The 24,104-nt window shown below is 47.0% G+C and overlaps 1 protein-coding gene across 1 annotated transcript in view; it reads left to right on the plus strand.

The window, feature by feature from the left end:
- The first annotated feature begins 1,780 nt into the window (after positions 1 to 1,780).
- The window catches only part of BRINP1 (BMP/retinoic acid inducible neural specific 1), a 59,793-nt gene continuing 37,469 nt past the window's right edge, over positions 1,781 to 24,104 (plus strand). Inside the window, exon 1 of the mRNA XM_014873291.2 lies at positions 1,781 to 2,038. Within this exon, the coding sequence (XP_014728777.1) occupies positions 1,821 to 2,038 (218 nt within the window). The 5' untranslated portion in view covers positions 1,781 to 1,820. The remainder of the gene's footprint in view (positions 2,039 to 24,104) is intronic.

Below are 24,104 nucleotides of genomic sequence, written 5' to 3' on the forward strand. Positions count from 1 at the left end.
AGCTCCTCGAACACATGCTGAGCACACGTGCAGGCTCCCACACTCCCTGGCACACAGAGAGGGCTCCTGAGCTGCCCAGCACATCCAGGGCTCCGACCCACCTGCACAGCAGCCTCACACACTCACTGCCATGGGATGCAGCCCTGCCATGCTCCGGGGGAAGCTCCTGGAGCAGAGGAGATGGCCGTGCTGAGCACCAACACCGATGATCTCTGCTCTGTGCTCTGCTGCTCACACCAGCCAAGGCTCACACAGTGCTGAGAATGCACCTCTAGCACTACTCTCCTAAACTCTCAGCAAAATCTTCTCTTTCTGGGAATTACAAACTTTTAGAGTGCATATAGAGGACTCGGGCTCCGTAACAGGAGGTTTTCTGGAGATGTACAAAGAAACCTGATATGAAATCTGACTGTGGCAAAGCTCTGAGTAGCCTCATTTGTCCTGCTTTAAAAAGTATCTGCAGTGTCTCTGCACTGTATTTTACAGAAATAGGTGGGTATCACCTGTCCTGAGGACAGCCCACAGTGTTGGATACCCTTCACAAAACCCAGAGGGCAGGAGGAGGAACCAGTTGTGAGTGTGGAGAAGACTTTTTCCATGCAGTTCCCAGGGGCGAGGAGCTCAACCCAACAGGCTGAGCTGCAGCAGCAGCACACTGTGCTGTGGGAGAGGAGGGGACCACCGTGGGTGCAAGCCCCTCACTGCCACCAGAGAGCACATGGCTTCGCTGGAGAGGGGCAGGTGCCAGCAGCCTGGCTGCAGAGGAGGATGAGCTGACACACTGGGAATGGCAGTCAGGAGAGCAGGGCTCTCTTCCAGCTGTGTCCACGGCTTGCTGTGTAACCTTTGGCAACACACCTGGCCCCCCAGTCCCCTTCCCACTCATCTGATGTCTTGTCACATGCTAGGAGAGGAGCTGGCTCGGCACAGGGCTGTCCCCAGCCTTGCTTTGCTGCTCTCCCACCATGGCAGTGAGAGCATGCCCTGCTCCAGGTGCTGGGAAGGATCTCCCTCGCTGGGTATGCATGTTCAGCGTGTCACCCTGCAGAACCTTGATCTGTGCAAGAGCCTCGAGGTCCCATAACTGAAATAGCAACAGACCCCATCCCCTGCACCACACACCTCCCCCAGGAGGAAAGCAGGGTGAGGACATTTTTATCTGTCAGAGTTTGGAAGGATTTCATAGTTGTGTGTGTGTGTGTGCCTGTGTGTCCGTGTGTGCTCATCGCCAAGCCTGGGTAATTATTTTGTTTTATTTCTTTTTTTGGCAGCACTTGAAAGTAAGAGCTAGGTCTTTATAGATTGCTCAGGTTGCACAGAGTATGGATTACAGATCATCAGAGAGACATGAAAGCTGAGGACATGTTTCTCTGGCACAGCATTAAAGGGACAATAAAGGGGTAATTGTAGCCTAGGGTGCAGCCACCTCCTGCACCCGGCCTTTGCAGCACTGTGGAGACCTTCACGAGGGAAATGATGGAGAAGCTGGGGTGAGGATGTCTCAGGTCAGGACCTGGTTATTTCAAAGGTGATATATGCTCAGGAGGTTAAAGGCACCACTTAAATACATGAATAAAACACTGCCAAATACCCTAAGCTGTAACACAGGCAAACCAATGTCTTCTAAAACTTGATTTTTCACATATTTTTTCACCCTGAGAGAAGGTTGTCAAAGGACCAGAGCATTTTTAATCTCTCTCTTTCTCTCCCTCCTCCCCTCCATTTCTCTTTCTCTCTCTCCTTCCTCCTATCCCCTCTCTCTTCCAACAGGACTCCACAGAATGGAGCAAGAATGAGAGGAAAAAGGCAGACAGAAAAGCATGAACTGGAGGCTTGTTGAGTTCCTCTACCTCCTGTTTATATGGGACCATATACTCATACAGCCCTCCCACCAGGACCCAGCTGCTACCAACCAACATGTCTCCAAGGAGTTTGATTGGCTTATTTCAGACAGGGGGCCTTTCCACCACTCACGGAGCTACTTATCCTTTGTGGAAAGACATCGTCAAGGATTTACAACCAGATATAAAATATACAGGTATGTTGGGTTCCTGCGGCTCGGCTGAGTTTTTAGGTGCTGGGAGCTCTGCCATGGGCTCCAGGCTGGGACTCAGTGGCACCATTGTCCCCATTCCACCTGGAAATGCTGCTTTGGCTCCCCGTGGCCCTCAGCTGGCAATGCAGATCGCTTCAAAGGCTGGGGTGGAGTGCTCTGATAGCGAGATGAAGGCACTGCAGAGTCATGGCAATGTGCACAGCACAGAGAGAGATGAAAAGGAGCTGAGGGGGTGGGTGTTCTTCATTTGTGGTGACAGACAGCTCACAGGCAGGTTCCCAAGCAGCTTTTTCAAATCAATGGAGCTCTGGACAGCCCAAGCCTCTGTACCAAACTCGTACATGTGAACTGCCAATAGCTGCAGGTTCACATAAAGATGTCACCATGCACGTCAGTGTGACAGTTCTCACACTGCTGTGTAGGAGCCTTTGGCTGTGTGCTGCCTACCACACATCTTCGAGGATTTATCTCCATGTATAAGTTGGACTTGGCCCCAGAACTGTGATCTTGGTTTAAAAAAACTACAGAGAGTTAAAAAAGCCCTACAGGGAATAGGCAGAATTTGGATTTTATTTTGCCTTTTAGGTTTTTAAGCCTTAGTTGTTGCTTGTTTCAAACTCTTCTTGCCAGCTGTGCTATCTAGAACCACACTTTTTCCTCTTCATTTTAATCTGAAAAGCTGGGGTGCTCACATGAACATCCAATTAAAGCAGCAAGCACTTTGGAGTGAAGGGGAATAAGCCAGCAAGTGTCAAGAGATTTGTGCAGAAACCCAAAGAGACTGAAAAACTCTCCCAGCCATGTGTGCATTTACATAATTACATGGTCCTGTTGTGCTTCAGAAAGCCACTTGCAAACACAGCCATGCAAAGTGGTGGGCAGGGAAACGCTGCTGAGCAGCCCATGGCACTGTGCACATGGAGACGTGGACATGGGGATGGGGGAGCAGGGAATCGAGCACAGGGAATCACCTGTGTGCAGGGAGGGCTGTCCCGTGGGCACAGAGCCAGAGTAACAGAGATGTGTGAGGCACTAGCTCTGTGTGGGGAAGAAAAATGAGCTGTTCTTGTCCTGCAGCCTGCAGGGAGTGCAGCACCCCCTCCCCTTGCAGCAGCAAGGGCAGGTTAAAAATATTGTCCTGGCTTGTCCTCGCCAAAACAGCTCAGGGGGAAGACAGCCCCCAAAACTAAAAACTGTGCTGCCTTGCTCCCACTGCTGAGATCCCACTGTCTGTGCACAGAGCAGCAGAGAAAATGCCTTTTCACAAAAGCCTTTTTCCCTGGCTGTGCTGTGCCCAGCTCCCTCCTGCCCTGCCTGCCAACGCACACAGTGACCCAGCCTGCAGATCCCTGCCCTGCTCCTGCCTCTGGCACAGGCTCTGCCCTTTGCTAAAGAGCTGTGCAGCCCAGGATGCCACCACGGAGTCTGCAGGGGCTGGGGGGAGAGAGCCACACGATGGATGTGTTCAGACATGGCTACGAACTGTCACTGTGGGTCAGGCCACAGATCCATCACGCCTGGGATCCTGTCTCTAAGCATCACGGAGAAACGGGTCTGGAAGGACCTTGAGAGGTCATTTAATCTGTGCCTCTTCCCCAAGGCAGACTCAGACATACCTGTGTCACATCTGACAGAGGTTTGTGGGGAACCTGGAAGGTTTCTCGTGATGGAGGATTCACACCCTGAGCAGGCAGCCTGTGCCATGGCTTTGCCTCCTCCACTGCTATAAAGCAGCCAAAATCTGGTTTGCATGTGAAGCCTGTGATTTGTTGTTTTATCTGTCAGGGGGTAAGGAAAAAATTTCCTTTTGGTTTGTAGGAAACTAATATGAATCTGAAGTCTTACCTCAGTTCAGGATGAACTTTATGTATGGGAAATGGAAAGGGATCTCTTTTTTATGTTTCTGCTAAATATTGCTAAACCATTTATGAAGGACACGTGGAGAACACAACACCTTCCTTCCAGCATGGGAGAAAACAGGCATCAGCATTCTGTGTACATGGGAGGTGTCTGAGAGGGGTCTTGCAGATAATGACCATGCTGGAGAAATCACCATTCCCAAAAGAAACCAGAGATAAGACAAAATCCAGTGGAAGTAGTTAGGGGGAGAGTTTAGAGAGGACTGCAAGGGCACCCAGGGCATCTCATGGCCAAACATCACAGGCTGAGCTGGAGGAGGGAGCTGAGTGCTTGGGGAACCCCAGTCCTGTGTGTGATGGTTGGAGCTGCTGGGAGCTGGGCACTTTGGAAATACAAGTGTGGGACAAACCTGCTCCCACCGTGGTCAGCTGAGGAGGGGAGGAAAACCTCATGTGCTTCAGCAGAGCAGATGGAATGATCAGCTGGAGTCTGGCTGGATGCTAGAGGGCTGTTTGTTTGTAATATCTGGCCCTGTTGGCAGAACTGGTCATTTAAAAACTGAGCCCATGCATTTTTGAAGAGATATCAGACTCAGTCTGGCTATGGAGAATTAGTGCAGCCACAGCCAATTCTCTCAGTTAAGAGCTAGACTGTGCACACACTCCCCCAGAACATTCCGTTTTACTGAAACCCACAGGGGTAAAATCTCATTTTGTGGGCTCCTTAAATTGACTTCGAGAATCTGTAAAGCTGTTGGGATTTTGTCAACTGTTTAATTCCAACATAGAAGCCTCTTTCCTACCAAAAGATGTCTCTCAATTGCTCTTTGCACTAGACTAGCCCAAGGGAGGCACATTTCCTGCATTAAGGATATCAATCCTTTCCTTAGAAAAGCAGCTCATATGGAGTATGGGAATTTTCTGTGCAATCTTCTCCTTCAATGCCCTTTTCCTCCCATACTTTTTTAGGTTGGCTGGTTTTTAGTTTGTTGCTCTGTCAGGCAGTTCCTTGGGGCACTGGTGATTTTGCTGAGTGAGGTTTGGCCTGACCCCTGCTCTTCTCCCAAGGCTGATGGCAGCAGATCTCAAACCAGCCACAGTGACCAAGGGTTTGGAAGGGATGTGAAATCAGGCCAGAGGACTTCACCCATCCCTAATTGAAACACTGTTGGCTGTTTAGTGGTGATTTCCCTGGTGTCCTGCTGTGTGGGAACATGGACACATCACATTAGGACGGTGTCATTTACACTGGGAAACCACCAAGGCAAAGACACTGGTGGTGCTAAGAGCAGCATAAGGCAAAATGCAGAATTTTCTCCCTTTTGTGGGTGATGCTAAAAAGGAAGCAACATAAAATCAAGGAGGAGTCCTGCTTCCATCAATACTGAAGTCCAGAGCTTGTCAGCAGCAATCACAGAGCCTGCTGCAGTGAGCAGGGCTATTTTATATTCTGCATAAGCAGGATTGCTGTAGAACCTCAGAGCTGATGATATCTTTCATATGAAGCCTGGATCCAGGTCTAGCATCCTGGCATGGAAGGACAGGTCAGTGTTGCAAACTCTGAAGTCTTGTTCCCTCCTTCCATGCACTTCATTTCTGTGGATTTTAGGTCTCTTTCTTGTAAAACTTGGATCACTGATTTTCCTGGTCACCCCAGTCAAGGCTCACACCTTGCACGTGGCATTAGGAGGAAGACAAGTAAAAGTGGAGATGTTTTATATTAAATCATGAACAGTAAGAGTGGATACAATTGCATTAGGGAAGCACATTAGTCAGCATTGATTCATACTAATAAGGATGGTTTAGGGGGGCCTCTGGCAGGAAAATGCTGCTTTGATCATTATCTGTGCACACTGGTGCTAATGCAGATAGGATGGCAGATGCTGAGAGTGGTTTGTGGGATGTCTGAATATTCATTATCACCATCCTTGTTGTTATTCCTAGTCATGAGAGCCTTGGGTACGAGGTACTGCAGGAAGGCTGGAAAACAGATGAAGCTCAGCTTGGCTTTGGGACTGAGGTCCTGCTCAGACCAGAAAACATCCCTGTTACCACTGAACAGTTAACAGCTTCAGCCCACTGCTTTGAAGTATGTTGTTATGTTGTCCTTTTTTTCCCTTCTCTCAGAAGTTATTTAGCTATAAGGCAAAGCAAAAAGTGGGCTGAGCACTGGAATAGTGGATGCAAATTGCCAGGCAGAGGCACTGATAGAGGAATTTCCCTGATGATGCTGCTCAGTTGAAGTAAGTTCTAGAAAAAACAAACAAAACCCCCAAGAAACAACAACAAACAAACAGGAAAAAAAAACAAACAAAAACTACAGAAAAAAATATTTTCTTAAAAGAAAATAAAAAAAGAGGCTTTGTTGTTCAGTGTCAGAGGTGGGAGGCAAAGAGGGGCAAGGTGAGATGGGCTCATCCAGCTGAGCAGAGAGCCACAGCCAGTTCTGTGGAAAACAGGGCAGGACACGGAGCCTTGGAAAGAGGAGCCCACAGGCAGAGAGGTGACACAGGCAAGATCAGGATTTTTGCTCCAGGCTCGTGGTGTGGCTGTGGGTGAGCTCATTCCTACGTGCCTCAATTCCCTCCCCACCCCCCGAGAAGGGGAGATGAGGGGATGACAGCACTCGCCTGCTCTGCATTGCTGGGCAGACTTAATTAAAAGCTGCAAGATGTTTGGACATAAGGGACAACAGCAATATAAAATGGATGATCACACGGGGCTGCAAGTGGAATGTGCATGTGCAAGAAGAAATGCGTATTTTCCATGCGTGGGAGTTTAATTCCATTTTCTGAAATGACAGTGGGGACGGGGAAATCTGGCTCTCTGTGTAAGAGAGCAGGGAAACCCTGGGGTATAAAAAGGAGATCTGCTCGCCTTGTAACTTCTCCTGCAGTGGGACCAGTTACAGGCTGCCTAATTTCATGAAAGCTGCAAATAGAGAATCCTTCTGAGACCTCTGTCAGTCTGCTTAAAATACTCCAGCAGAATCAAAACTTAGTGAGGGAGGTGACACCAAAGCAGCCAGTCCTGCCCCATCCTCCCTCTGTAGAGTGACAGGACAGAACCAATTGCTCACATACACTTGGTACAGCAAGGTCCCAGAAAGATAAAAAGGAAAAGGAGCTTCTGAGACAGGAAAGGTTGGGAGTAACTGGCTGCACAAGTTGGACAGAAATTTGTTGGGATGCTGCCTGGGGAAAAAGCTGATTTTTTTTTTTTTTTTTTACTTTCCAAAATGTTGTTTCCTCAGGAGAACAGTTCAGATCTAGGACAAGTCAGTGGAGAGGTGAGAGGTGTCTCCATCCTTGGTGGTTCCCAAGGTTTGGCTGGACAAAGCCTCAGCTGATGTGCTCAAGAGCTAGTCCTGCTTCAAGTGGGAGGTTGGATTAGGGACCCCCAGGGTCCCACCTAACCAACATTTCTGTTATTTCCCTGTTTCTCCAATTCAGAGTGGACACTAAACTGTGTGCTCATAAAGGGATTTGCACTGGTGAATGCATTCAGCCACACTAGAGATTTTTATTTAGTCCTAGAAAAGCCACAAATCTGAGAGCTACGTGCTCTCTAAATGTGTCACTCCCTCAGTGAAGGGGAAGAGAGAGATCCTGAATCCAGGATCTTTGCTGTGCACATAGCATGGGCTACAACTGACTTAGAAATGCATATGTGGTTCTGCTGCTTGAATTTTCCCGTAGAGGGGAAAAAAAAATAAAGAAAGGAAGAAAAAAGATTGGTCTCACAAAACTGTCTCACAAAACTTTCAAAGTTTTATGGCACCACAAATTAAAAACAATGAGCCAGATTCTCTGTGACATAAATACGTGAAACTGTTGACTTCAAGGTAAATTCACGAATTTATTGGCTGGAGAATGTGTTCCAGCACACCCAGCACTGCCCAGTGCCCAGAGCTGCACACACAGCACCAGGGTTTGTACAGAGCCTGCCCTGGCTGGGACAATAACGAGCTTTTATTATTTCTGAGTAAAAGTAAAATGGGACTCTTACATCAGGCACTGGGCTTGGTCAAGCTGGTTGGTGATTGTGGGGGTTTTATGGCTGATTTTATATCAGAATCACGGAATTGTTTTGGCTGGAAAAGACTTCCAAGATCGAGTCCCAGCTGTGCCCAATGCCCACCTTGTCCCCAGCCCAGAGCACTCAGTGCCACCTCCAGCCCTTCCTTGGACACCTGCAGGGATGGGCACTCCAAACCTCCCTGGGCAGCCCCTGCCAATGCCTGAACAGCCTTTCCATAAAAAAATTATTCCTGATGTCCAACCTAAACCTCCCCTGGCACAGCCTGAGGTCATTTCCTCCAGTCACTTGTCACTCCTGTCAGGGAGTTGTAGAGAATTAGAAGGTTCCCCCTGAGCCTCCTTTTCTCCAGGCTAAAGTTTAGTCCAACCTGCAGAAGTTTGGCCTTTCCTGACTGGAACTTCCAGGCAGATTTCATGCAAACCTGGGATTTCCAGAGCTGAGGAACTGACCTGCAGGAAAACAGTCTGGCAGGTAAAAGAAAAGGAAAAGTTAATTTTTAACTAGATCGCTTTCTGGTCTCATTCTGTGGTCAAGGGGGGACAGGATTGTGTGGATGGAGGCAGGAGGGTGACAAAGGGGACTGGTGAGGCTGCTCTTACCAGCACCAACATTAAAGTTCTTTTAAAGTGCTTGTGAAGTTGTTTTGGTTGTGCTGAGTTCTGGCACAGACAAAATCTATTAGAGCTGCTTCCATCATCTTTTCAGGCCGTTCTCTCCATTCCTCATTGACTGTTTTTGCTGTCTCTTTATTGCGTTGAATTTAATCTACTGGTCACTAGAGCAGTACAAAGAATTGATTTTGTGGTTCACTGGTTGTACAGAACAAAAATAACATTAAAAATGGGTTGATATGAAATGGATGTTTGTTCAACTTTTCAGTAAAATGAAGAAATTAAAACATTTCATTTCAGGCTCACTGAAAGTTTTAAGTCTTGCTGTTTATTTTCACTTTATTAATCCAGTATTTTTTTTCTTTTTTGGGGCTATTTTTAAGGCACTAAAGTTCATCTCAAGATATGAAGTCAAGTAGTGCCACTTCAAAAATGTCAAAAGAGGAACATTATGATTTTGAGTGCATTGTGTTTAGCTGTTTATTCTTCAGTTTGAATTTGCAAGGAGTTTTTATAACCTTGAGTTAGGGAAGGACTGAAAAAAAAAGAAAACCAGAAAAAAAAAAAAACCAAAAAAAAAACCAAACAAAAAAAGACTGCCTGTCCTTGTTCATTGTGTGTGACTTTGAAATCTTGAAATTCCCTAGGCTCCAGCTTTGATTTTCCCTGGGTTCAGCATCTTAGGATAAAGAAAAAAAAAACAATAATAATTTCCCCAGCGTGGCTGGGCACAGGAGTGAGAGTCAAGATGAGCAGCAGGAATGCAGCTGTTCCTGGGAAAGCTCGTGGTGCTTCCCAAAACCAGGCTGGGTGCTGGGACCTGGGTGCTGTGACAGTGACAAACTGCTCTCAGATCCTCTCTCACGCACCCTGGCAGGTTTTCAGTCCTGTTCCACTTCATTGGATGTCTGAAGCATCCAAGAAAGCACTGAAAGCACCGTGAACGTTCTCCTCAAACAGCATTAAGGTGATGCTTAGTTCAGGTATGAATTGATGGGCACTGTTAGGCCTTTTAATCTTTGCTTGGGGTTTTTTAGTCATGCTGAAGTTCTGCTGACAAGGTTTTCTTATTAGAGTTTTATGCTATGTGTTTAAAGAGGACATCAACTTTTTTGTTTTCCAGTCAGAGGCAAGGCTTTTTTAGGAGAGACAGCATGGCAATTGAAGGACAGAGGGAGCTGAGATGAAAAGAGGTTCTTTACTCCGTGTGGGATGAGCAATGGAAATCCATAGAGGCAAAAATACAGAATCTCCCTAGTTTATATTATGCCTGTAAACAAGTGATGTACATTGGTTTGTAATCAGTCAATGCTGTGTAAATAAATGTGTGTAAACCAAAACCTGAAATCCATTTCCATAGTGCATGTAAACAACGAAGCCTCCTAGTGTTGTCTTCAATGTAAACGCTCACCTAAAAATGACATTACTACACGTTTATGCAACTTTACGAAAGCCACAATTTACATTCCTGTCTCAGCATCTCTAAAAGCAGTTGGCAAACAGGAGCCATTCAGTGATGGGCATAAACCAGACAATTCCATCACGCAGCATCTCCTTCAGCCCCAGCCTTCATTCATCATGCAGTGCAGGGACTGCTGTTGTTACATCCCCTGCATAATGCAACTCGCTGCCTATGTGCAGCTTTTCGTGGATTTGCATAAGCAGAATAAAGGCAGGAGTAGGGGCTGGCAGGGAATGGCTGGGGCTGAGCTGTGCAGAGCTTTGTGCTGGGGTGTCTGAGCGGGCACAGAGCTTGGCCCTGGTCAGGCTGGAGGAGCAGCTGCTCTGGCTGCCTTTGGATTCGGATGGTGACGGCTTGGGAGCATCCCTGGCAGCTGCAGGGCTTGACAGAAGGACACACCTCTCATATTCTTGAGAACAGAGGGCAAGAGGAGGGATGTGTAGCACCAGCCTTTAATAAGCCTGGAGCTGCTGAAATAGGGGAGCAGAAAATCTCTCCAGGTTTGGGGAAGGGCAGCCCTGCATCTGAAGGCAGCAGTGCACGCCCAGCCCATGGGGACAGCTTGATAAGTTCACTTTCTGATGAGGCTCCTGTGCTTAGGACATGCCAGTTCCTCTGGAGAAAAGCACTCCTGTGAGCTGTGTGCCTGGAAAGGCAGATCAGTGCCTGCCTGCCCTGCCTGCTGATCCTGGGAAGCTCTTAGCTGGATTAGCACACATCTCTGGAGTTGCATCTTCCAGCAGGAAAATTCTTCTCCATCCATAATGAAATATTTTGATCCTCCTCCCAGTGAATCCCACAAGCAGCACAGAAATATTTTAGTCACTGAACCTTTCCAAAGAGATCTGCATCCTGCTGGGTTTGGACAAGGATGTCCACATCCTGTCCCATCAGAGACCTCCTGCATGGTGGGGAATGTTCCCCTCCACATGTCAAGTGGAGGCTGTGCCCAGCAGGGCTGCTCCCAGCATGCTGTGGCAGCAATGACTCTGCACATTCATCTCACATTCCCCCAGAGCAGCAGACTATGGTCCGGTGGCTTGGGAACATATTTTAAAGGCTAACAAGGCAAAGAGAAGCTTTCACTCTCTTTCTTAAAAAATATATTTTTAGCTGTTTTTTTATTATTATTTTTAATAATCTTATTAATTCTGTTTTCAAACCAGGAGATGCTTATTTCAGCAGAGAAGCTGTTACATTAAAATAAAAAAGTCATCCAGTTAGATAGACAGAATAATTTTGTTCTGGTGCAAGTAGCACTGGGAGAAGGCATTATAGGGTTGGAGTTTTTTGTTTGTTTTTTTCTTTTTCTGGATCTCTCCAATGTTTCCCTTGGGTTCCAGAGAGTATATTTTTTCCCTTTCTTTTTTGCTGATTGCTACCCACCAGGCTTTATAAATGGAACAAGTTGTGTCCCACCAGGGCAGACAGAACCATCCAGGCAGCTTTCCTGGGCTAAGCTGCCAGGGGCAGGTACAGAACCCAAGGACACAAAGAAACCCTGGAATCAGCTTTGCCTGCAGCAGGGTTTGGGTCAGCCCTTTGTGCCAGATTTTCTCTGCAGGCAGTGTGATATCAAATATTCCTGTGCAGAGCCAGCGCTTCCTTTGTGCTGCTGCCCACGTGTGCCCAGGGAAGGAGCTGACACAGCACCCAGGTGTCCTGGCACAGCCCAGCTTCCTTCAGAGGAGCCCTGGGCAGGTGAGAACTGCTCTGCTCCAGGGCATGGGGCTGGTGGAGGCAGCATTTGGCTGCCAGGGGTGTGCACCAGGGCTCTGCTGGCCAAAGCTGGGAGCTCTTGTGACCAAACCCATTTCACACCTACAGCTCTTCACCCTTCCAGCACTGGTGTGGTGACCACGAGGTATTTACAGGAAGCTGCCATGAGGTTTCCTTCACCGTGGAATTATTTTTTTTCCTGGTCAAATACATCCCGTCAAGTGAAAAGCATGGCGAGAGGGAGGAGAGGAGATGGGTAGGGATGGTGTTTACAGCCACCCAGCTCTCTGGGCTGAGGCACTGCAGTGCAGGCTGCTGGCAGCCTCTGCTTCCCCCTCCTCCTCCTCCTCCTCCTCTTCCTCCTCCTCCTTCTCCCTCCCTGCCAAAATCCTCGCAGCTGCCTGGCTCTGGAACCACTGTTCCAAGAAGACAGAGATGCTCTCCATCCCCACGCTCGGTGGCGTGGGAAAGCCTCTGACCTGCTCCAGCGCCTGCCTGAGAGGGAGCCTTGAGGTCTGGCAGTGGCAGCTGCCAGCAGGGCCAGGCTGGGGCTTCCCGAGGGATGGGATCCCCTAAAGGATCTGTGATGCTTCTAAATCAAAGTCCCGCTGACAACAGAGAGCACTAAATGTCTGCCTGGGGATCTGCTCCTACAGTCATGTGACGACATCAGAATTTAAGCTTTAATTAAGAAATGAGTGCAGGCAGGGAGGGAAGAGTCTCTAGTCCTTATGGCTACAAAAGAAAGCTTGGAAACATGACCTTAGTGCAACCAACATCTGCTTTAATGTGCAGATGGCTCCCAGCAGAGGGGTGAGCAGCCAGGAGAGGAAGCCATTCCATCAAATCGTCAGTCAGGTCAAGCCAGCTTGTGCTTCTGCTTGCAATGAAAGAGCTTTTTTGGAGAGAAGTTCCAGAAAAGCTGTGCTATGACAGGATTAAATAGAATCGTGGAAGCCTAGAAAGGCTTGGGTTGGAAGAGACCTTAAAGATCATGGAGTCCAGACACCCTGCCATGGGCAGGAATGCCACCCCATGAGATCAAGTTGCTCAGGGCTGTCCTGCAGCTTTTCAGGACCAGGTTTCACACTGACACAGCCCCTGCTCGGGAAAAAAATATCTGGAGACGTGAGAATTGCTTAACTGAATCTGCCAATGGTGCACAGCACTTTCGAGGCAGCAGCATGGAAATTCTCTGCTCTGGGATTGAGGCAGGAGGTGTTTTGCCTCCTGGAGTTCCTTAGCCCAAATTGAAGGGACACCTTTAATGTACTCTTGAATCAACACTGGCTGGCCCAAAACCCACGCTGTGCTTTCTCCTGCCATCAGTTTCAGCAAGGGGAGGGAACAACCAGGCATTTTAGAGGCCAGTTAAGGAAAAGCCTCTGGATACTCTTCATCTCCCAGGGATGCACAAGACTTGTTGAAGGAGAACCCCATTTGATGGCTATGCTCTCACCAAGGTCTGGAGGCTCCAAAATGCCTGATATTGCAACAACCTCTCATTTCCCTGAGTGAGTGCCATGGAAAAGCCACTGGGAGGGTTCCCCTGTTAGGGCTGGGATCAGTATCTGGACTCTGACTCAGTGAAGTGTCCTGGCACTTGGAGCTTGTCATTCCTGCAATAAAAGTGCCTCTTTGCAAGCTGCAAACACAGGTTTCATGGGCTGGTGGTGACTGGCAGCTCTGCTGGAGCATGGGCTGGGTTTGACTCCTGATTTGAGATCTGAACATCACGGAGCACTCAGGGCATTCAGGTTGGATGAGGATGCACTCAGCAGGGAGGGACACTTCCACCCCATGGCAACCTGCAGGTGGAAGAAGCTGTGTTATGTCAGGAGAGCAAATGCATTTTATTGCCTGTGCATCCTTGCAAATTTGTTTTCATTATCCATGCACCCCTGAAAGGTGTTTTCATAGCCCATGCACCCCTGCCCAACCTCACTTTGCTTTCCCTCCCATTTCTTTCATACTGGTTATTTCCTTTTCAGCAAAAGCAAGCCTGCCTAGCAAGTGTTCAGCATTAAATATTTCAGTGTTAGCTTCCAGCTCTTGAGTGAAAACCCCAGAAAGAACATTACTTTTAACTCCCCTCCAAATGTCTGGGGCTGTCCCTGGGGAGTGCAGGTGCACAGCCAGGGTTAGGCTAATCAGAGGGCTTGGTACACAGGGAAAAGCGTGTGCTGCATGGCTAACAGCAAGCAGGAAATATAGGAATAAGACAAGAAGTTTTTTAGCTGCATCTCTGATTAAAGCGGAATGAATAGTCCCACACTCCTTGTTCTCCTTTTTTTTCCTTCCCCTGTTTTCCTCCCCTTCTCCCCCATTCATGTGCAGACTGTGAAAGTGTCAGATTCCCCCCTCCCACCCATAAAAGACTCCTCTCTGTTCCTTGGGAGTATTTGATATTTGGAGTCTGTGCTGTACTGTTCGGCAGTGAGTGTTGCCAAGTCACATGATGAACTGTATCTCAAGACTATTTAATGTCTCTTCAAAGCCCACACTTTCAGAGTCCTGTGATTATGTAAATGTCTCAACTCAATTTTTAAAGTAAGTTTACGGCCCTCATAATTGCAGAGGAAAACTTGATAATACGACTCCTACATACTCAGAAAGCAGAAGGCAAAAAAAAAAAAAAGGAGAAAAAAACCCCCGAAGTTTATCAGATTTTAAAAGTCTCATGAATTTTAAAACCAATCTCTTAATTCTTTTTTTGAGCTTGACTCATGATATTCAAACTGTCACCAGTGTGGCTGTAGGGATTGTAAGGCTGGTTTGTTATCTTATTAGGTAGCTTACATAAAATATCCAAGCCCATGGAGACTCAGAGATGGAGTATTGCATTTCAGTGCTCATCTGGAGACAACAGTGTCTTTTCTTCTGTGGAGTTGCTGAGGATCTCCTCTTAATCCAGGTCTCCAGTCACTACTGCAGCATAAATATTTCCCCAAATTATATTAATGTTAATCATATGAATGAGAATAGCCATAATATTGATCTTCATAATACTTAGGTTATTAAATTTGAGTTTGAATGTAGTTTTGTGGTGCGATTCATAATAGCAAATCTCCTCAGCATGCATAAGCAGGGAGAGCAGGCCACAGAGCAATAGCACTGCAAACCCAGAGAGAAATATATTCCAGAATCTTCTTCCTACCACAGGATTGCACAGGGAGCAGACACTTGTGGCTAAGTTAGCAATGCCACAACTGAAGTTCTGCTAATTGTTTGATGATCTCAGGTGAACTGGATTGATCTGAAAGGTGAAAAAATCCTTTGGATGTTGAAACGAATAGTTCCAATATTTCTATGGGTATATGCACCACTCTTTATTAATCACAGAATGCTTTTGGTTGGAATGGATTTAAAAAAAAAACAAACAAAACCCAGTTCCACCCCTTTGCCATGGGCAGGAACACCTTCCACTATCCCAGGCTGCTCCAAGCCCCATCCAAGCTGGCCTTGGACTCTGCCAGCGTGTGGCATCCACAGCAACACTCCTGGAATGTTTGCAGACACAAAAGCAGGGATGCTGGTGTGATAAGATGAAGAGGGAGCACCACTGTTACTTGCCTTCCCCACACAGGTTTACTCAGGCTGTGTCATTTTGTTTGGGAGCCACACTCCCTAAAGGGTGGGGAGGTGACAGAGCAAACTCTCCTGGGCTCTCAGAAAAGACTCTGTGCCCATAGAACCAGTGATGTTTGAGGTGCACACAGCTGTTGGGGTGTCTGCAGCATCTTGCACAGCCTACAGTGGATTAAATGAAATCTGAGAATGCTTCCCTATGAAATGACTCTGTAATAAGGGACAGAAATTACCAGCTCTTCCAGCATGTAAAAAAAGAGGAAGCAAGAGTGTGCAAGAGGCTGAATGCTACTATATAATAAGCTTACAGGATAATTGCCAACTGTACTTGGACTTAATTTTCTCCTGCAGAAGAGTCGTAAAAAATAAGTTTATTGTTTTCACTCTGGGGAACTGAGATATTTGGATCAGGTCTTTAAAAAAGACAGTACTTTATCTCTCCCTTGAACACACCAGCTCTGTTGGTGACCATCTCCTGCACGATTGTGAGTGAACATCCAAAGGAAAAAGATTTTCTGCACAGTGGCAGTCTGTGAGCTGGCACAGAACTATCTCAGCTCCCTGTCAAGGTCTCACAAGTGTTTGTAACACTGAAGTAGGATTTTCACTCATAGTGGTAGGGATTGTGCACTGAAAGAGGAGCAGAACGGATGAAATTCTACGAGGGTGGAGGAAAACAAATAACAGAATGTAAAAGTCTTTGTATTTTAGGTGCAATAAAATTGTCTTGGTGAAGTAGAAAAGCATTTTCTCCACAGTAAGGTTTTGTCAAAATGCTTTATTTTTGTTAGCAGTAGAGTGTTTCAGGCTGATGAATTGGGTTCAACATATTTTTTATATCCTAGCCTCTCTGGTCACCATTGACTATGGTGAGAGCAAGAGATCTAAGAAATGAGCTATTTTGAAAAAAAAAATTTGTCTAGTAAAAACATTACAAGCTGTTCCAGATTCTTCCAACATGGAACAAAGCCAGATTCTGCAGGCCTAAAAGTAGCTGCTAAAAGGAATCCTCTCCTGGGCAGCTCCAGCCACAGCTGAAGCTGGAGCTCTCCCAAACGTGAGCGATTCAAGCTTTGTCTGGAGACTCAGAACTGGAGCCCTTACCAATTACAGATGAGTTATCCTCAGGTGCCACGGGGAGAGTGCACAGGGACTGAGCAGTAAAGGATTAGCCAGCACACACAGAAATATTGAGCAACTCACTACTACCTCCTATTGTGCTCGTGCCAGTGGAAATCCTTCTCAGAACAGCATATTTTATTCAATTTTTAAGAGGTCTCAATTTTTCATTTAGGAAGGGAAGCTGGAGCAGCCTCTGATCCGTAATCAATCAGCCCGCCCTCACAGGAAAGCTCCGAGGAAGAGCTCTTGCTCTTTGGTCCTTTATCTTCTCTGAGAACTCACAGAAATTGTATTTCTGAATGGGATTGAGAGTGAGGGAGAGGGAAAAGCACAGCCAGGGCAATCCTCAACTAAATCTCGCAGACCTCTGTCCTGTAGTAAATATCCTGTAGTAAATAGTAACTAACCCCAGGGACAGTATCCCAAACAACATTTCTCCAGTCAGAACGTTTCAGATAAACTTGGCCCAGACTTAGAAAAGGTATTTGAGCACATTGTGTGGGTAAATAATTGCATAAGTACCAAATTCCTGTAGATTTTTAGGGGGCATTACAAAATCAGGAATTTTAAAACAGGATCTGCTGCAATCTGAAATGAGGCCATCCATAACATAAGCCATGAATTTATTCTCCATGGTAATAAATCACTAGAAATACACAAAGATAAAAGGAGGAATAACAGACACGGCTCTTCCAGGGATCTCAAAGCTCTTTGCAGCCATTAGAGTTCTTTAGGATAGTGGAGAAAAAGTCTGGGCTTTGTTTGTTTGTTTGGAATGAATAAATTAATCATTAGTAAAATATTATGCAGTTCATCAGATATATTATTCACTAGCTATTTGTCAAAATAACAGCTCAGTCATATATCATCAGAACTAAACATTTATAATGTGTATATATCTAGTCCTGAGATGATTTATTCAGGCTAATGGTGTTTTAGTTATTGACCAGTTAAAGCTCCATTCCCTTGGGAGGCAGAGATGTGGAAGGTTGGGAGCTTTTGGTGAACTTGGACCATCTCTTTTTGCTGTGGTTTTGTTCAGGACCTGAAAAAAGCAGAATACTACATCTGGGTTTCCTTTCAGCACTGCCTCAATAGATCAGCCTTAATTCTGTTTATCTCTAGCCAATGCTAGGTCTACCTCAGGTGGGAAAATCCATCCACTTATTCAAAATCAAACTGTGATCTGAGTTCTCTGCCTTCTTGCAGGAGCAGTGTCTGACTCCAACACCAAGGTCCTCATCCCTTCTGAGTGATCTCGGCTGTTTAGTGTCTCCCCACCTCACAGTTGTGGCACAAGAGGATTTAGAGCTCCCAGCTCACTGCTGCATGTGATAAATCACACAATTTCAGAAACACTGGGGGAGAACAGAGCAGTCTTTTACCAGGTCCTTCCCAGCTCCCTCTGCTGTGCCAGCGAGCTGGACTCCTTCCAGAAGTGCCTCAGCAGAGCGAAGCTACGTGACTGACACTCCCCAACTCCCCTTGCCATTCGTGACCAGCATCCCAGAAGGTTGCAGCTCCTTCCAGGCCTTTATTGGAGTCAAACATCTCAGCCTCTCCCCTGGGTTTTATTAGGGAAGCTGGTGCCAAATCACCCAGCTCCCTCCTACTCGATAAAAAATGTTTATAACCCAGTAAATTCTAACATATCAGCAGCTTGTTATGGAGGGAAAAGGTCACTGGGAGAGAAAGGGGGGAAAAAGTTCCCTTCCATTGGAAGTGCTGGCTGGGTACAGATGAAGGAGTCAGCACCAGGAAAATATCTTTTGATATGATAAAGTCTCATAATAGAAAATGTTGCTGCAATACAGGCCTCGTTTCTTCAGATAAATATTTAATATAGATCACTAAAGATTAATCGAGTACAGAAAAGTGTCTCTCCTATGGTTGGTGTAAAGAAAACATCTTCTCGTTAATTTATTATGGAGCCTGAAAAGAGAAAAATCCTATGGAGAGAAATGCAGGGTACAGTTTCCATAGAGAAGCAGAGCACCACACCAGAATTTATTTAGTGTGTGGGCTGAAGACTTCCCAGAGCCAGCTGCAGCGTGGCATTCGTGTGATAAAAAATCCCAGTGTAGGAAGGAGCCTCCCAGAGCCACTCGTTGTGTCTTGCTGCTCTGAATCCTGCACATCCCAGGGCTCCCTGAGCCTGAGGAGCTGTGGGCATGCAGAGCCTGGATGAAGGCTGTTCAGTGGCAGGGTAACATCCCAGCTGCTGGCTCAGCAAAGGGCACTCAGTGCTTTTGGAGCCAGGTGGTGCCCGAGCTCACTGTGAGGAGAGGAGCCCCACATCCCGAGTGCTCCTGGAGCCAGGATTCCTGAGAAATGTGTCCCTTGATGGCTCCAAGGCACTGTGGCATTTCACAGTACTGGGCAGTAAGGAATTTAGGGTGCTGCTGTGGGATTCCCATCTCTGTTCACAATGCTGGGACATGTTCAGTCAGTTCCTCTGTGGTGGGTAAAGGACAGGATCCCTCTGCTCTCTTCCACCATCCACACAAACCATCATCCCAACCGTTTGGCAGCATTAAATAGGACAGCAACAGAGAATAAATCATAAATAGCAGCAGATACAGTATGAGGGGGGAAAATAAGAGTCACAGGCAAGGGAGGAGAGATAAAAGATCCAATTTCAGCTGAGACTGAAATGGAACAAAGAGTCAATGAGATGGAGAGATACACAGGGGTTGTTCCAGATGGCCAACTCCACTGATGTGGAGCCTCTGGCACCACCAGCATCTTGTGATGAACTTGAGAACAAGGGGGTACCTCTTGTTTTTAGCTGAAGTGGGCAGGAAAATCCAGAAGACCTGTCTGTGCTCAGGAAATAGAGGAGCTCCCTCCTGAAATGCATATTCTAGAGAGCAGAAACAACTCTGGAGAGAAGGAGGCTGGAACATTTTTCCACCTCTGCAAGAAACCCATCACACCATGTCTAATTGTTTATCCAGAGGTAAAAACTTTGTTTTTCTCCTTGATCTTTCTCTGTGGACACCTTTCCTGCTTAGGGAACGTTTTTGCCAAGCAATTGGCAAAATGTGAGTCTGCTTGTTTAGCTGTGCCCAGGAGAGAGGCCGAGGGCAGGAAGGTGGAATGGCACCAGCCAGACCCTCTGAGCAGGGAATGGGGCTGGGAGGAACAAGGTAAAGCCATGGCTAGAAGGGATGGGTACCTCCATTTCTGTGCCATATGCAACTCCAAGGGTGTCTTCTGGCTGAACTCACAGGACACCAAAATCCTAAACCTCTGGGACACTGGGGGTGCTCTCTTTGCAGTCTGCATCTCTCTAATCTTGACTGCTCCCACAACACAAGGAATAACCAAAATCCTAAATAATGATTTTCTCTGCTTCTATCACAGGCTGTTGGACTCTATACAGTGTAAAGGATCAGCAGCTCTAAGCTGGGACTATCTAGAAGAAAGACCAACAGATTTTTAATAGCACTGGGGACTGTTGCAGTCATTTAACGTGAAACTATTCTGTGTTTAGAACATTTATTTGTGACAAATGGCATGGACCTGGCCAGGAGAATTGCAACAGCTAATTATTAACAGTTCTCCCACCCCTCCCACGCCCAGGATAACCCATGGCTGCCCAAGGGGCTCTTGTTCTGTCCCCTGTGAGCACCAAGCCTGCACTGCAGCTCAGTCCCTGTCACCTTGGTCTCTGACTCTGCCTGTCATGCTCTGCACTCCTGCTGCAGAGAGCCACAGATATAATCTATGGAACACAAATATGATTTTATAATAAGTTTTCTATGCGGCCAGGATAAAATGCCAAACAGAATCAGAAAACAATCAGTCAGTGAAACTCGTCCCCGGCGATGAGTGCGTGGCTGGGCACGGTCCAGTGCCCAGGAAGATTGAGGCTTTCAATGCAGGCACCACCTGCCCTTCCAGAGACAGGGATGAGGGGCAAGGAGAGGCTGGCAGGGGAGGTGGAATCCCCAGTGCATCCCCTGTCAAACCAGGAGCAGTATCAGAGGTGCACAAAGACACCTCAGGATGGGGTGGCCTCTCTCTGGGTGTGGAGATGGGTTTGGCAGCAGCTGGGCTCTGGCAGTGCTGGTGGAAGGAGCAGGGACAGGCAGGGCTGGTGCAGGGACAGATCTTAGTGAGATAAACATGCACTTGTTGTGGAGGCCTCTGGGTGCTGCTCTTGCACAGAGCCGGATAATTCATTCCTCCCACAGTTTTAGGAGCCTCCCTGCCCTCCATTAGCTTTTCAGGTTGGGATAAGTTTTATATCAGGTTCTGTGTCCTGCCAAAGAAGATGGTGTGTAGGACCCTATATCTGTCCTGCTCTGCACACTGCAGGAGCTGGGGGAGAGAAAAATGGAAAGGAAGGCTGGGAATCATGAGGAGGGGAAGGAACTCTACCAAAAAAGAAGGAGAGAGGAAAAAGCTGGATGCCTCGGTGTGGAGAGAAGCGCTGAAACACATCCCACTGGCTGGAGCATCACTCAACTGCTCTGGGGATTTATCCCAGTCCAGAGAGGGCAGAGCTGTATCCCAAGGATAACAACCTAGTCCAGGTCAAGGAAACAGCTGCTCTCCTGTCCCCCTTCCTCCTAGCATTTGTTCAGGCACCGGGGATTGTGAGGTTTCCAGTCAGTAGGAGAAAAGATCAGGACCTGCTCTCTACCAGACTGCAAAGATATTGCTTTTCATTTTCTGTTCCTCTGGTATTTGTAAGAGTTGGGGGATTCACATTAGCTTTCTTCCTGTCTTCTTTAAGCACTCCAAGCTTGAGTCATATAATTGTATAACTCACAACTTCCATTTAAAAAATAAGAATAGGCTGTGTTTTAGGATTGCGGAGGAAAGCCAGAAAATACAAGTCTTTAAATCTCAAAACACAGAAGGCAAATAAAAAGCATTGCAGATATTGTTGTTTTGCTCAGTAGATAAATATATACATATGCATGTGCATCTAAATTCTGGGGTTCAGTTCATTCTTTGGGAGCAGAGGCTCAGATGTGCAATAGCACATAATCCCTAACTCAGGTGTGTGTGTGTATCTTGAATTAGAATAAGGAGTTGATAATTTAACTTTGCCCACTCCTCCTCCCCTGAAATAGCCATGAGGGGTTTTTCATGGAGTGCCAGAATGGTTTGGGTTGGAAGAGCCTTTAAAGATCACCCAGTTCCAATCCTCTGCCACAGACAGGGACACCTTGGGCTCTCCCCTCAACTTTTCTGCAGCATCTGATGCCCTCAGACCAAATTTTCATCCTCAGAAGAATCCTGTGTTTTAACTCAACACAAACCAAGAAGTCTGCCATGAAAGAGAGCAGCACAGGAGAGAGGGGGAGAACCAACCCTGCAGGGGTTCCCAGGCAGACCCAGCAAAGGATTCCCACACCACTGTTTGGGAGATGAGAGCCAGGGCTGTGCATCTGATCCCTCTCACTTTTGGGATGGGTCAGGTCCAACATGTCCCTGTGGCATGACTCCAGCTCACTCCACTGCTTGCACGTGGCTTTTGTGTCCCCCATATAGGGCTGGGGTTTGGGAATCTGAGCAGTGGTGATTTTTAATAGCCATATTTCTGACAGGACATGAGGAAACGGCCTCAAGTTGCACCAGGGGACATTTTAGGTATTAGGAATTGTGAAACAGCAGGAATTAGAGGGGCTGCTCAGGAAAGTGGTGGAGTTACCCTCCCTGGAAGGGTTCAAAACTGTGTGGATATGGCTCTTAAGGACATGATTTAATGGTGAATGTGGTACCACCATATTGATTGTTGGACCGGATGATCTTGGTGGTCTTTACCAAATTTAATGATTTAGTGATTCTGGCCCTGTTTCTGTTCTCTGTAGCTGATGTGGGGTTGTGTTTGCACATCATCAGCACCCTGAGTGAGCTGTGGAGGCAGAGGTGAACTGAGCCCAGGGCAGGCAAAACAGGGCAGCAACTTCAGCCAGGACCCCACCATCCTCCTGAGTCCTTGCTGGTGAAATCCTTTGTCCTGTCTCTACATCTGGGTGGATTTTCTTCATGGTCGTGCTGCATTCTGGATCTCTTCTTTGGAAAAGTTTTTCATCTCCTGCTGCTTTAGCTTCTCCATCTACAGTGACACATTTGTTTAAAGGTGCTTTGAGATCCACATATCAAAGTCACAAATAACAGCTAAAGAAAACATGACTCATGATGGGGAAATTGCCAAGCATGTGCCTGAATAACCAAGTGCCTCAGAGCTTCACAAACAGATCCCAGGAAACAAAAGCATTTGCATTCACAAGTCCCTGTTCACTGGCTAGGACAGGACAAAAATAAAGCTTTTTCTTTATGAAGTGTTGCATAAAAAGCATGGTTATCTTTTCATTGCAGGCCACTTTGCAGCATGCAAAGAGATTGCCTTTCTTCATGAGTTTGTGAATTTTTATTTTATTGCAGTCTTTTTATTTCCTCCATCAAAACATGCCTGAGTTTGAAATGGCATGACTAGGAATGAAAATTAAATACATCAAAACTGATTTTTGTAGAAATGAGATTTTGGAGCAACCAGGGAATATTCAAGGCTTTCTCACAGCTTGTGTTCAATTTTTTTTGCTAAAGAGGGATGAAGTCTGAGGAAATGGGTCACCTTTTTCCTAGAGAAAATTTCTTCAGTTTTACTGTAATTCTGAAATATCATAGGCTTTTGGGGACATTTTTTTCCTTTTTAATCTTGAGCAAAGCACAAATGTCTCTGATTATGTATGACTCGAATTTTGCTGCAGCTATACTCTGCAGCCTAAATTTTTTTAGCCCTTAACCTCTTATCTTATGCTATTTGCTAGTAATTTCAGACCCAGTCACTGTCTATACTGAGAGGGGACATCCTCTGCATACAGCCACTGTGGATATTCCTGCTTGCTGGCTGCCACTGCTTGAAAAGCAACCCTTGGCCAGTGGCCTGAGTGGGACAGCACAGCTTGGAAACCAAAGGGATGTGGAACCTCAGCTCTGAGGGTGAAGGCACCACATTGAGTGTCCTGAGGAACCATGAGGAGGAGCCCCTGTTTTCTCCTAAACCAGCTCAGAGGAAATAATGTCCCCAACACTATGGAAATTAAGTGGCAAGGAACAAAGTGGGAGGGAAGTGTGGCTTTGTTTTACTATTTTAACACAGTTTTTGTTCACTTGCTCTCTCCTACCTGTGCCATGTAGTCCCAGAAGCTTCCTGCAAGCCCCCTTGCAATGGCTGAGATGATGGAGGATCCCAGTCCTTATCCCATCCCCTGTGCCATTCTGAGCCTGGTGGCCATGTGTTGGACCTGGGTGTGCCTTTGTGAGCAAGCAGTGCTCAGTCCCTGCAGACCCCCTTTGTGCAGCCTGGAGCACTCCTTTCCATCTGAAGGATGGCAGGGAAGGGGCTGGACCCTCCTCACTTCACTTCATCTGGACAAATCCCCACCCCCAGCTGCCCTGCAGTGAAGGATCCATGCTGGGAACAGGTGGCTTTGCCAACTGGTTGCCTTTAGGCACCCCAGCCACCCACCAGCTCCTGCCTTGAGTGCTCAGTGGTGTCTCCATCAGCTGAGGATGACTCAGGGCTGAGGGGTGGGCAGCAGGGGACAGTTTCCCATCACTGCCTGCTCTGCCCACAAGCCTGGCAGCTGTGCCCAGGTGGCTCTGCCAGGACTGCCTGGAGG

Source organism: Sturnus vulgaris, chromosome 22 (genome assembly GCF_052056855.1).
Source record: "Sturnus vulgaris isolate bStuVul1 chromosome 22, bStuVul1.hap1, whole genome shotgun sequence".
Classification (NCBI taxonomy): domain Eukaryota; kingdom Metazoa; phylum Chordata; class Aves; order Passeriformes; family Sturnidae; genus Sturnus; species Sturnus vulgaris.